Genomic DNA, 14,714 nt, shown 5'->3' with positions numbered 1-14,714 from the left:
TATTAACAATTGCTATTTTCATTCCAGAAAGATTCCTCTGATATAAAGGATTACACTTAGTAATTAAGTATGCCTTCTTTACCAACCCTCCTCTCCAAAGACAAAGTATCTTCAGGGTAGTTAATAATTTGGATATTTTTCAACCTGAAGAAGAGAACAACTAGAACTAGTATTCCATTATTTTTAAGTTCTTTAAGATTTAAATTGCTCTTCACAATTATTTTTCATAATTAAACATGCTTATTTATTATATTTACATGCTTACATATGAATTTCCTGGCTAAAATACATGCTACCAACATGAAAAAACAAATATTAAACCATCCTCACAATCCTAAGAATGCCCTTTGAAATAAGGCACTCATGTTTGGAAACAGGATATAACCACCAAATTAAATAAGATGTTTAAAAGAAGCCTTTTATTAAGCACAAACAACTTTTAATACATTATCAATACAAATAGGAAAATGTCTTTTAATGAATATGATATATCAAAGATCTGAAGGTTTTCTTCATACTGACACAATAAAAATAATCAATTTTGAAGAATTACAAAGTAAAATTTTTGAGTACACCACTGTCTACTAATAACAATTTAACTATAGTCTAAATTTACTACATCACTTGGGGAGGGAGGTCAACCATTTTTTATATAGAGAATTCCTAAACTCTTATTAGCACCATTCAAAGCTTATTATCAGTTGTTCATCTACAAATTGACAGGTCAGGTAAAGCTTTAAAGCAAGTTTTCAGTGCAATGTTTACAGTTCCTTCTTTTAGGATACTTGGAGTCTATGGTCTCAAAGCAAGTTAAATAATGATGCCTTGGTAGTTGCAAGGTGTTAACATGTAGAAAGAAATGTAAAATGGAAAGAAATGAGGCTTATCCTGGCTGTGAAATGTATCTTAATGTATTGCAGCTAATGCTGTAGTATGCCAACGACATGCGGGATTATGAACTGCAGATTTGTGGGAAGCTGGTAGCTATTAGCTCTCTGTGGTCATCATTTCAGGATGTCTCAGCTGCTGCCTTTTGAGACTAACCAGTTTCATCCTGTCTCTGATGTGTTCTGCAGTGGAAGCCATGTCACTTGGACTCCCAAAATATTGTTCAGTTCTAAAAATCAAAACAAACAGAAAAACCACAATCAGATTAATACAAATCCACTGACCGTAGCAAATGCAAAAGGGAGAAAAGATTACCATAAATATTATATATGTGATATGGCATTAGTTCACTTGCAGACCATACTGCTTATCTCTGAGTAGTAATTCAGTGGGAGAAACATTTTTAAATGGCATAAAATGTATTAAGACATGTTGAGAGAAAAAGATTAGTGGTATCGAATGTCGTATTATATGTACTTATGATAATCTCAATCGATCAAACGATGCAACCAAACAATGAAACAATAAAGGAAACAATGCAACGTTGGAGATATTCTACTTTTCAGTTTTGGGTGCATAAGCATCACAAACATAAAATTTGTATGTGTTCTTCAAGGATAAGGGCTATGTACACCAAATGTCTAAAACAGCTGGCAAGTAAAATATCTGTTTAATGTTAAGGCATCATTTGGGACTTTAACAGATAAAATCACTTAATGTTATCCTACTTGAAAAGATACTATATTCAGAGTCACAGAATCTTTTAGAGTTAGAAGAGTTCTTAGAAATTATCTGGTTAAGCTCTGTATTTTTTAAGATTAGAAAACTAAGGCCTAGAAAATTAAATGACTTAACTAGGATCACACAGTGGGAAAACCAACATTTGAACCGGAATCTTCAAGCAATGAATCTAGAGAGATCATCTGATTTATTTTTCCAGGACAATGTTATGAGAGATAAATCTGAACAAGCTTGCTGTCAAACAAATTTTATATAGCATCAACAGGTTATCATATAAATGGAACAGAATAACAATTCCAAATATTAAAGGTGGTGGTTGTGAAATCTGAATATACAGTACTAACTTATTCCTCAATCTTAAAACCATGAGGAAATACTATATGGACTATTTGTAGAACACAGGAGGAGAAGTCCAAGCAAAAATACTAGTTATAGATGCTCCTAGGCTGACCTGAGTCGAACAGAGATGGTGTTAACAACCAGTTGTGAAGCGTAGAAATGGGGGTAGGGACTCTCTTGGAATGGAACAACCAGAAGGCACCCACCCCTCTAATATTCTTACAAGCTAAATTTATACATTTTTAGATTTTATTCTTTTATATACATTGCAGATATCTAATATGAATTTAGGCTACTTCTGATAGTTCAATTTTGGCTATGATGAAAGATTATCTAAATACAAACTACGAATTATATTCTCTCAAGGGAATAAAATTGTATCTTCCCAAAATCTATTCCAAATAATCATTTGAAGTTCAAGACACAGTAGTAATGGCACTTACTCTGTGTCAGATTTAGGGTTTTTTGTTGTTTTTTCTTTTTTTTAAGATTTTATTTATTATAGAGAGAGTGCAAGTGGGGGGAGGGGGAGTGGGAGAGAGAGAATCTCAAGCAGGCTCTGCACCCAGCACAGAGCCAGACTCTGGGCTGGATCCTACAACCCCGGAGATCATGACCTGAGGTGAAACGAAGAATAAGACACTTAACGGGGTGACTGAGCCACCCAGGCGCCCCTGTGCCAGATTCGTTTTCAAGTAATTTATATACATTTAACTCATGTAATTCCCCTGCCCCTGTCACCTGAAAAGGTATGAATAATACATCCCTATTTTTAGATGATGGAATTGAGGCACAGAAAGACTGAGTGGCTTGCCCAAGGTGTTACTGCTAGTAAGTGGTGGAGCTGAGATTTAAACCCAAGAAATCTGATTCTAGAGACCACAATCCTATGCTTACACTATACTACAGGGTAAGGATAGAGGCATCCAGTGATTTGATTTCTCTGTCATCTGAATTAAATATCCTCTGGATTACCTCTACATTATTTTCACTGATGTCGGATCCTCGGGGATGAAGCTCCTTCAGATTCATTTACTGGTCCATTTAATTTGCACGAGAGTACTTCCTACTTTTATTATTAACTTTTGAAATGGAAAGGAATGTGGGAATCAGGACCCCATCATTTTACAAAGGAAGAAATTCGGATTCCATATAGCATACAGAAAGGAGAATACGTTCGGAGTTGGATCAACCTGAGACTGTATCCCAATTCTACTTAGAAGCTGTGAAATCCTGAGCACCTACTTAATCTTTCTGAGCTTCACGTTTTTACATCTGTAAATCAGGAATAATCATACTGGTCTAGCACTGTTTGGTCAAAAATAATGAGGTGAAGTGTTTAACTTGATGTTTGATGTACTATAAGCTTACTAAACCTTACAACCCCGTACTCCCCTTCCCTGCCCTGGATGAAGCCCACAGGCATCCTACTCCCTATTATCAGAGCCAAGGCTAGAACCCAGGATATCAACCTTCTACAACAAGCTGTCAAGAAGCACCACATTTGACAGCAGCAAGTACTAACTGATACTGTTGCTAAGAGCTGAGTTTGTATTTCTTTTCATTACAAACCAATTTACTGTGGAACTGAAGATGTGAACCAAAGCTAATTTACTTGGCTTTTTAAAAAATAGATTTTCTTCTCTTGATGATTTCACTTTAAGACCTCACCGATAAAAAGACAAACTTATAAGAACATGTACCATACCCATCAGGATAAACTACAGGAACAGTTAATCTATCCAAAAGTGATTTCCCAACTGCTTCAATTTCATCAAATTGCTCCTCATCATTAATAGCTTCAGGCTCTTCTGGACAGTCTTGCAAAATCTGCAACAAATAAAATGGCAACACCAATCAAGAGATATAGAAAGGCAATCAAGCTCATGTGAATTCAGTAGATTGAAGGTGTTTTTATTTTGTTCTTAGCATCTCCATGTACACCATTGTACAAGACTGGTTACTGGTGAAGTTGGCTCAAAAATTTCAAATAAAATGAAATATATAACCCTTACTAATAATATATAATTGTCTATATATATTGTGTCTATAAAAGTCTATGGTGATTTCCAAGAAAAAAATAATACTAGACTACTATTTGGAAAGTAAGTTCAAACTGCACTTAAGAAATATTCCATCATTCATTCATTATTTATTGTACTAAATGTTTATTTAGCAGCTTGGGAAGTGACTGAATATAGATTTTGACCTCAAACAGCTTACAGACTTCAAAAATGAAAGAAAATATAAATCCCAAGCAACATATACTCAGAGTACAAACACATAACTGATGGAATGACCTACACAGGCACTTTATAGTTATTTTAAAAACTGATCTGCTGACTAACCTGATATAAACTGATAAGGTTCTAATTCAAATGCAGGAAGTTCTACAGTCCTTGATAAAATACTGTTTTCCTTAACTATTACCATTTAAATTTAACAAGAGGAGGAAAGGAAGGAAGAAAAAACTGCTATTATAATAGCTAAATCTACAGGCATTGACCCACACTAGTCAATATAGTAGCAAGCAGCCTAGTGAACACTTGAAAGGTGGCTAGTCCAAAATGAGATGTGCTTTAAGTCCAACATACACACCAGATTATAAGAAAAAACACTGCAAAATGTGCGGAAGGGAGAAGAAAAAGAAGTATTTATTTTTGCAACTATTTTTGCATTATACTCAATCTAATATGTTTATTTCAGCATTACTCATAAATAGCTTTATATAAAAGTCTAGATTTTCCCAGTCATTATACTATACAGGTTGCTTATAGTTATGATTATATTTATGCTTACCGGTATAAAATAAAAATCAAGAAGAAAGTAATATCTGATAACAAAAAGCTTGACAAAGCTTAAGCAGTAAAGAACCTTAAATTGTGCTTATTATAAGCATGATAAAGGCCATGTAGCAAAAGAAAAAGGAACATTAATATTCTATGCAAAACAACTCTCAACCATTTACATTCTTATACGGCCTCACAACTCTAAATCTTAAAATGTCCTTGCAGATATATTTTAAGTTTTTATTTAGATTCCAGTCAGTTAACATACAGTGTAATTAGTTTCAGGTGTACAATACAGTGATTCATCACTTACAACACCTGATGCTCACTACAAGTGCCCTCCTTAATCCCATCATCACCTATTAACTCATCGCCCACTCACCTCCCCTCTGATAACATCTCTGTTCTCTATAGTTAAGTCTGTTTCTTGATTTGCCTCTTCTTTTCCCCTTTGCTCATTTGTTTTGTTTCTTAAATTCCACATGAGTGAAATCATACAGTATTTGTCTTTCTTTGACTGATTTCGCTTAGCATAATCCTCTCTAGTTCCATACATGTGGTGGCAAACGGCAAGATTTCATTCTTTTTTATAGCTGAATAATATTCCATTGTGTGTATACCCCACATCTTCTTTATCTATTATCTATGGATGGACACTTGGGCTGCTTCCATAACTTGGGTTATTGCAGATAACGCTGTTATCATCAGGGTGCATGTATCACTCTGAATTAGTATTTTTGTATTCTTTGGATAAATCCCTAATAGTGGGATTGCTGGATTTAAGGGCAGTTCTATTTTTAACTCTCTGAGGAAACTCCATATTGTTTTCTGGAGTGGTCTTGCAGATACATTTTGAAAGCAGTATTTTTTTATTAAAGATTTTATTTATTTATTCGACAGAGGTAGAGACAGCCAGCGAGAGAGGGAACACAAGCAGGGGGAGTGGGAGAGGAAGAAGCAGGCTCATAGCGGAGGAGCCTGATGTGGGGCTCGATCCCATAATGCCGGGATCACGCCCTGAGCCGAAGGCAGACGCTTAACCGCTGTGCCACCCCGGCGCCCCCTACTGACCCAATTTCTAACACTACTGATAACTTTTTAAGATACTGCTTTCAAGGGGCACTTGGGTGGCACAGCGGTTAAGCGTCTGCCTTCGGCTCAGGGCGTGATCCTGGCGTTATGGGATCGAGCCCCACATCAGGCTCCTCCGCTATGAGCCTGCTTCTTCCTCTCCCACTCCCCCTGCTTGTGTTCCCTCTCTCGCTGGCTGTCTCTACCTCTGTCGAATAAATAAATAAAATCTTTAAAAAAAAAAAAAAAAGAAATTGGGTCAGTAGTCACCCTTGGACAGGAGGCAGGGGCAGCAGGAACAATGTAACTAAAAGAGGGCGGGAGAGCTTCTGGGGTGCTGGTAATGTTCTGTTGTTTGAATAGTGTGCTGATAACACAGATGTGCTCACTTTGTGAAAATTTATTGAACAGACTGAATTCAACAAACATTTATGATCTGTACCCTTTTCTGTGTTAATATACTTCAATAAAAGCTTTTCATTAAAACAATCAGTAGGGGCACCTGGGTGGCCCAGCCGGTTAAGCATCTGCCTTTGGCTCAGGTCATGATCTCAGGGTCCTGGGATCGAGCCCCGAGTCGGGCTCCCTGCTCAGTGGGAAGAGTGTTTCTCGCCCTTCCTCTGCCATTACCCCCTGCTTGTGCACACACACTCTCTCTCTAATAAATAAATAAAATCTTAAAAAAAATAAAACAATCAGTAGATAAACAAGTTAAGCCATTTTATATACTTTTACCTTCATCATTGTTAGGCCTATTTTAAACAAAAACACTGACCTGTGGAGTTCAGTGATCAGCTCAGCAAGAGTTAACTATAAAAACTTCCCAACAGAGGTACAGTAGAATACTGCCCAATTCCTGAGATTCCTGGTCATATCTCTTCTGTTCTACAAACTAGGCTATATCACATTTACATCTTCAGTTTCTCACTTTTCATACTGTATTGAACACCCCCTACACATAAACTTTCATTGTGAGAGATCAAAACAAAGTTAGCTACATAACAAAGCTCCTCTTCAGAGTGGAAATGTAAGGGTTGGGTGCTATAAATTTTCTCCATGCAGAGTTTAGAAAAGGGATCTACTGAAAATCTGGCCAAATAACACTACACATTGCATTTTTGGTTTCCAGGACTAATGAATTCATTAAATAATAAATTCTAGAATGAATCTTTAAAGATAATATATGGAAAAAGGTTTTATCTATATCTTTATTCTCATTATTTTTAGCTGGGTAGTCTCTACTTTAAACCTTATAAAATTACAAAGTGCCCTTTTAAAAAATTTATGACAATTAGTAGTTGCAGAGGCAAAAAGTCCTTTCCTTGCATAATGAAAGCGATGGCAGTTGTGCCACCCTAAAGATAGAGAGCTCATTCTGGGAGTCAGGTTTGGTAAGAAGAGAAGCACTGTTGAGAGAGGACTCTTACTTAGATGGTTTTGGATTTCTCCAACCACAATAAGCCAGCACTGGTGTGGATTATACTATGAGAATTTGATTTGATCTCTCTAAGACAATATAGTATATCTAAACGAACTTTTAACAATGGGATTAATATAAGCTGGAAAAAAACCACAGGCTAATCACATAATTATAATATTAAAATTAATACATTTTAAACATACACAATAAATACTACTGAGACTACATTTTTTAAAAAGCAAACCTTTTCGGCATTTGAGTGAAATGCTATAGCCATTTCCAGCCTATGCACTCTCTCTTCAGATGCTATTGTAAATTGCTTCCATACTCTGTTCAGTCGAGGAAGTGTGTCTCCAGATGACCGAGATGTGCAGCGCAGAGATTGACACAACACAACTGTGGCCTGTAGCAACTGTCTTCCATAGTCATAAGTGCTCTAAAAAAGAAAAAGTAAACATGAAATTATAGTAAAAGAATTCTGAAAAGAGAGATGGGAAAGTGTGCAGGAAAGACTGTGGTTGCAAATAAGTAACACTACTGGAAATCAATACTGAATGACTCCACTGGCACTTACTACTACAAATTAACTGCAGCCATATAAAAAAGGTCGGGGAAGCAATACTTTGAATTTCTAGTAAGTTTCTTTCTTGTAAGGCTTTGCTCTCTTCTGTTTTCCCCATCTCATTCTTGTCAATTCCACAGACCAAAAAGAATGTCTGATCATTCATTACCCAGAACAAATGGGTAAAGATGGGTTCTTTATAGGGTACTTTATATCCCATACAGGAAAGCACAATTGTTCACTGAAAACTCAATTATTAGCAAAAATAAATTAAGATACTTTTCACACACACATGCACAACATCTGTATTGTTACCCTAACACTGGTAAGATAGAGAAACTGGGGTTTCTACTATACTGCTATTAACACACATTTCTTATTAACTTTCGTGAATGAACAGCTGGATTGCCTAAAAAAATGGCATAATATAAAACATAAATCAGGGGGAGCATACAGAACCTGTATTCAGGAAAACATAAACCATCTCAAGTTTATGCAGGCTACTTTTGATGCACCAGCTGACATTTTCTTAGTTCTGTGATATTTCTGGAATAACATAACTAACCTTCTTGGACTTGGAGGGTTAAGTTACATTATAATCATGCAGAAAGCTACTCAAACACTGAGCTTGTAGAAAAGGAAGATAACCAGTTCTGCACCTGTGCAACATCAACAAATTTTCTATGCTTTTCCAGTAAAACTTTCGTTTCCTGAGCATCATCACCCAATCTGATGTGGGTCTTAAGCAGGGCATCCAGAAGTTCACTTAGCCATTCTACTGCCTAAATAAAAATAAAGAACAGTGAAGCTGGATCCATAACTCTTATTATACCAAAACACCATATTTATAAAAAGAAAAATTACTACCATATGATTAATCTATTAGTTATAACCTAAGTTCTTAATATCTTATTTCATTTAATGAAAGCTACATGAATTAATGACCTTTCCTCCCCCTCAAAATTTTTAAAATCTAAGGACAAGATATATTAAAGAGAAGCACTTTTTAAAAATTAACAGCACATGATTTATATTAATAGATCGCGTGTTCTCCTTAATGTCCAAGCACTGGGTATTATAGAAGACTGATGAATCACTGAAATCTACCTCTGAAACTAGTAATACACCATATTTTAATTAATTGAATTTAAATTAAAAAAAAGATTGTATGTTTATGTAATATGGATCTTACTGGAATCTCATTAGAGATTTATGTTATTATTTAAAATCATAAAGTTCCTCTAGGTCAAGCTGAAATGATGTTCTCTGATGCTAACTACAAAAAGATAGCATATGGTTTATCTAGTTGAAAAACCCTCCTGCAAGTTAAAAAAGCAATGTGCTACACCAGCTTTAATCCTAGCATGTAACTAACAAGTCCACAATTATAAATAATAATCCCAATTTCTCACTCAATAGAGGATCTCATTGAGAAGATAAGTCAAATGAGGTCAGTAAAATAACTGGAAATAAAAAACACTTTGTTATTTTAATAAGATAAACTAGAATTTGACTTAATGCAATTTCTTTCTTAGGACCATGAAAAGTACACTTTTTTTACAGTTAGGTAAAATCAATCTTTTAAGAGAAAACAACTGCATCATGTGCCTGATTGATCTTTTACCTGGGCTGCATCTTCTTCACATTTAAACAACTGCACCATCTGAAGCATCTTTAACCTTCGCACATCTACCATGTCTTCACATCTAATAAACCCAAACATAAAGGTAGAACATCATTTCAGTTTCGTTAATAACTATTTTACCATCATCATCTGGCACACATGTTTTGTAGTATACTAAAATACTTAATCCGATACACCATGGAGACTTCAACTACTTTGTATTGATTTGTAAGAATTTTAAGGACATCTATGTTACATCAAAATATCAAAACTTCAAAATACCTGAAAGATACCTAATTACAAACCCTCCTGAGGATAGAATGGAGTCTGTGAAATAATGAAGCAAAGCATAAACAAAGTATTACACTAAAACCCAAAGATATCTCCATTGCCAGTTAGCATTAAAAAAGCCTCAAAGATAAACATATAGTTTCTCAAATACTAATTCTGAGGAAGGAAAGAAAACAAAAAAAGTTATGAGGAAGGATACTATATCATAATTAAAGGCTCTATCCAACAAAAAGATCTAACAACTGTAAATATTTATGCTCTTAATTTGGGAGCAGCCAATTATATAAACCAATAACAAAATTAAAGAAACACATTGATAATAATACAATAATGGTAGGGGACTTCAATAGCCCACTCACTGCAATGGACAGATCATCTAAGCAGAAGACCAACAAGGAAACAAGGGCTTTGAATGATACACTGGACAAGATGGACTTCACAGATACATTAAGAGCATTTCATCCTAAAACAACAGAATACACATTCTTCTCAAGTGTACATGGAACATTCTCCAGAACAGATCACATACTGGGTCACAAATCAGGTCTCAACCAGCACCAAAAATTGGGATTACTCCCTACATATTTTCAGACCACAATGTGTTGAAACTTGAACTCAATCACAAGAAGAAATTCAGAAAGAACTCAAATACATGGAGGCTGAAGAATATCCTACTAAAGAATGAACGGGTCAACCAGGAAATTCAAGAATTCAAAAAATTCATGGAAACAAATGAAAATGAAAACACAACTGTTTAAAACCTTTGGGATGCAACAAAGGCAGTCCTAAGAGAGAAATATATAGCAAAACAAGCCTTTCTCAAGAAACAAGAAAGGTCTCAAATGCACAACCTAACTTTATACCTAAAGAGCTGGAGATAGAACAGCAAATAAAGCCTAAACGCAATAGGAGAAGAGAATTAATAAAGATTAGAGCAATGAAATCAATGAAATAGAAAAACCAAAAGAACAGAGCAACAAAACTTGGAGCTGGTTCTTTGAAAGAATTAATAGGATCAATAAACCCTTGGCCAGACTTATCAAAAAGAAAAGAGAAAGGACCCAAATAAATAAAATCATGAATGAAAGAGGAGCGATCACAACCAACACTGAAGAAATACAAACAATTAAAAGAACATATTATGAGCAACTATATGCCAACAAATTAGGCAATCTGGAAGAAATGGATGCATTCCTAGAAAGGTATAAACTACTAAAACTGAAACAGGAAAAAACAGAAAACCTGAACAGACCCATAACCAGCAAGGAAATGGAAACAGTAATCAAAAATCTCCCAAAAAACAAGAATCCAGAGCTAGAAGGCTTCCCAGGGGAATTCTACCAAACTTTTAAAGAAGAGTACCTATTCTTCTGAAGCTGTTTCAAAAGATAGAAATGGAAGGAAAACTTCCAAACTCTATGAGGCCACCATTACCTTGATCTCAAAACCAGACAAAGACCCCACCAAAAAGAATTACAGACCAATATCCATGACGAACATGGATGCCAAAATTCTCACCAAGATACTAGCCAATAGGATCCAACAGTACATTAAAAGGATCATTCTGGGGCACCTGGTGGCTCAGTCAGTTAAGCATATGCCTTCGGCTCAGGTCATGATCCCAGAGTCCTGGGATTGAACCCTGCATCGGGCTCCCTGCTCAGCGGGGAGTCTGCCTCTCCCTTTCCATCTGCCTCTCCCCCAGTTCATGCTCTCTCTCACAAAAATAAATAAAATCTTTAAAAAAAATAAAATAAAATATAAGGATCATTAACCACGACCAAGTGAGATTTATTCCTGGGCTGCAAGGGTGGTTCAAAACTAAGAAATCAATCAACGTGATACACTACATTAATAAAAGAAAGGACAAGAACCATATGATCCTCTCAATAGATGCAGAAAAAGCATTTGACAAAGTACAGCATCCTTTCTTGATTAAAACTCTTCACAGTGTAGGGATAGAGGAAACATACCTCAGTATCATAAAAGCCAGGTATGAAAAGCCCACAGCGAATATCATATTAAATGGGGAAAAACTGAGAGCTTTCCCCCTAAGGTCAGGAACACAATCAGGATGTCCACTCTCACCACTGCTGTTCAACATAGTACTAGAAGTTTTAGCCTCAGCAATCAGACAACAAAAACAAATAAAATGCATCTGAATCAGCAAAGAAGTAGTCAAACTCTCACTCTTTACAGATGACATGATACTCTCTATGTGGAAAACCCAAAAGACTTCACCCCAAAATTGCTAGAACTCACACAGGAATTCAGCAAAGTGGCAGGATATAAAATCAATGCTCAGAAATCAGTTGCATTTCTACACTAACAATGAGACAGAAGAAAGAGAAATCAAGGAGTCGATCCCATTTATAACTGTACTAAAAACCGTAAGATACCTAGGAATAAATCTAACCAAAGAGGCAAAGGATCTGTACTCAGAAAACTACAGAACTCTCATGAAAGAAACTGAGGAAGACACAAATGGAAAATCATTCCATGTTCATGGAATGGAAGAACAAATACTGTTAAAATATCTATGCTACATAGAATAATCTATACATTCAATGCAATCCCTATCAAAATACCATCATTTTTCACAGAGCTAGAAAAAATAATCCTAACATTTGTATGGAACAAGAAAAGACCCCAAATAGCCAAAGGAATGTTGAAAAAGAAAACCAAAGCTGGTGGCATCACAATTCCAGACTTCAAGCTCTATTACAAAGCTACAATCATCAAGACTGATGTTTTGTACTGGTACAAAAACAGACACATAGATAAATGGAAAGAATAGAGAACCCAGAAATGGACCCTTAACTCTATGGTCAACTAATCTTCAACAAAGCAGGAAAGAATATCCAATAGAAAAAAGGCAGTCTCTTCAACAACTGGTGTTGGGAAAACTGGACAGCCACATGCAGAAGAAGGAAACTGGACCATTTCCTTACACCATACATAAAAACAGACTCAAAATGGATGAAAGACCTAAATGTGAGACAGGGATCCATCAAAATCCTAGAGAACACAGGCAGCAACCTCTTCGACCTCGGCTGCACCAACTTCTAGCTACTCATGTCTCCAAAGGCAAGGGAAACAAAGGCAAAAATGAACTATTGGGACTTCACCAAGATAAAAAGCTTTTGCACAGCAAAGAGAACAGTCGACAAAACCAAAAGACAACTGACAGAATGGGAGAAGATATTTGCAACTGTCTTATCAGATAAAGGGCTAGTATCCAAAATCTATAAAGAACTTATCAAACTCAACACCCAAAAAACAAAGAATCCAGTCAAGAAATGTGCAGAAGACATGAACAGAATTTTGTCCAAAGAAGACATCCAAATGGCCAACAGACACATGAAGAAATGCACAATACCACTCAGCATCAGGGAAATACAAATCAAACCACAATGAGATAACACCCTCACACCAGTCAGAATGGCTAAAATTAACAAGTCAGGAAATGACAGATGTTGGTGAGGATGTGGAGAAACAGGAACCCTCTTCCACTGTCGGTGGGAATACAAGCTGGTGCAGCCACTCTGAAGAACAGTATTGAGGTTCCTCAAAAAGTTGAAAATAGAGTTACCCTATGACCCAACAACTGCACTACTAGGTACTTAGATAAAAATGTAGTGACCCGAAGGGGCACAGGCACCCCAATGTTTATAGTAGCAATGTCCACAATTGCCAAACTATGCAAAGAACCCATATGTCCATCACCAGATGAATGGATAAAGAAGATGTGGTATCTATATACAATGGAATACTATGCAGCCATCAAAAATGAAATCTTGCTACTTGTAATGACATGGATGGAACTAAAGGGCATTATACTAAGCAAAATAAGTCAATCAGAGAAAGACATTATCACATGATCTCATTCATATGTGGAATTTAAGAAACAAAACGGGATCATGGGAGAAGGGAGGGAAAAATAAAACAAGATGAAATTAGAGAGGGAGACAAACCATGAGACTTTTTTTTTTTTTTAAAGATTTTATTTATTTATGTGACAGAGAGACAGCCAGCGAGAGAAGGAACACAAGCAGGGGGAGTGGCAGAGGAAGAAGCAGGCTCCCAGCAGAGGAGCCTGATGTGGGACTCGATCCTGGAATGCCTGGATCACGCCCTGAGCCGAAGGCAGCCGCCTAACGACTGCGCTACCCAGGCGCCCATGAGACTCTTAATCATAGGAAACAGTCGCTGGAGGCGGAGGAGGTGATGGAATGGGGTAAATGGGTGATGGACATTAAGGAGGGCACTGGGTATTATGTATGATGGATGAATCACTGACCTCTACCTCTGAATCTAATAATATACCATATGTTAATTAATTGAATTTAAATTTAAAAAGATAGCAAACAATGTAAGTGTCCAACAGAAAAGTGAAAAATTATGGAATATTCATGGAAAACATATTTTATAGCAGTGAAAAGACTGGTCTACTCAATATATGAATTATTGGTACTGAATCTCACAGACATAATCTGAGTTTTTTTTTTAAAGGGCATTTTAATAAAGCTTACAAAAATAAACAGAGTTAACACTTTTCATTATATTACATTATCCAAAATAATATCAAATTTTGAATTAAAAAAAAAAAAACACTCCATCTATGTTCCAAAGAAGAAAAAAAACTCTATTGATCTCTGGGTGTATAGAGAAATAATTCAGAGTATTTTAAAATTTTACTCTGGTCCATCCTGCATAATATACAGACTGAACTTTCAAGGTGACTTGAGCTAACTCAGCTCTGATCCATTCCCTTTGTTCTCATGCAATTTCATGTACTTTAGATGGAAGGGGGAACTCACTACTATCCTAAACACTAATGACCAGTTACCCAGTAGGCACTGAGCTCCACTACAATCAGTATTCTTAAAGAAGCTGAATAACAATATAGAAACCATTGTCACAAGGCTGTGTTTTTATAAGAGCGCCCTTTATAAAAAGCCCTAATATAGTACTAAAATGAATTTGGTT

At 36.0% G+C, this 14,714-nt stretch overlaps 1 protein-coding gene across 2 annotated transcripts in view; it reads right to left on the bottom strand.

The window, feature by feature from the left end:
• Positions 1 to 397: 397 nt before the first annotated feature.
• Positions 398 to 14,714, bottom strand: part of SESTD1 (SEC14 and spectrin domain containing 1) — a 143,803-nt gene continuing 129,486 nt past the window's right edge. For both annotated transcript variants that reach the window (XM_040643332.1, XM_040643330.1), the window contains 5 exons: positions 9,435 to 9,516; positions 8,470 to 8,592; positions 7,493 to 7,684; positions 3,677 to 3,798; positions 398 to 1,117 (listed from right to left, as the gene is read on the bottom strand). In XM_040643332.1, the coding sequence (XP_040499266.1) occupies positions 988 to 1,117; positions 3,677 to 3,798; positions 7,493 to 7,684; positions 8,470 to 8,592; positions 9,435 to 9,516 (649 nt within the window). In that variant the 3' untranslated portion in view covers positions 398 to 987. The remainder of the gene's footprint in view (positions 1,118 to 3,676; positions 3,799 to 7,492; positions 7,685 to 8,469; positions 8,593 to 9,434; positions 9,517 to 14,714) is intronic.

Source organism: Ursus maritimus, unplaced genomic scaffold, assembly GCF_017311325.1.
Source record: "Ursus maritimus isolate PB19 unplaced genomic scaffold, ASM1731132v1 scaffold_1, whole genome shotgun sequence".
In the NCBI taxonomy this organism is placed as follows: Eukaryota; Metazoa; Chordata; class Mammalia; order Carnivora; family Ursidae; genus Ursus; species Ursus maritimus.
The sequence above is the reverse complement of the archived record's forward strand: the minus strand, read 5'-3'. Positions and strand labels throughout refer to the sequence as shown.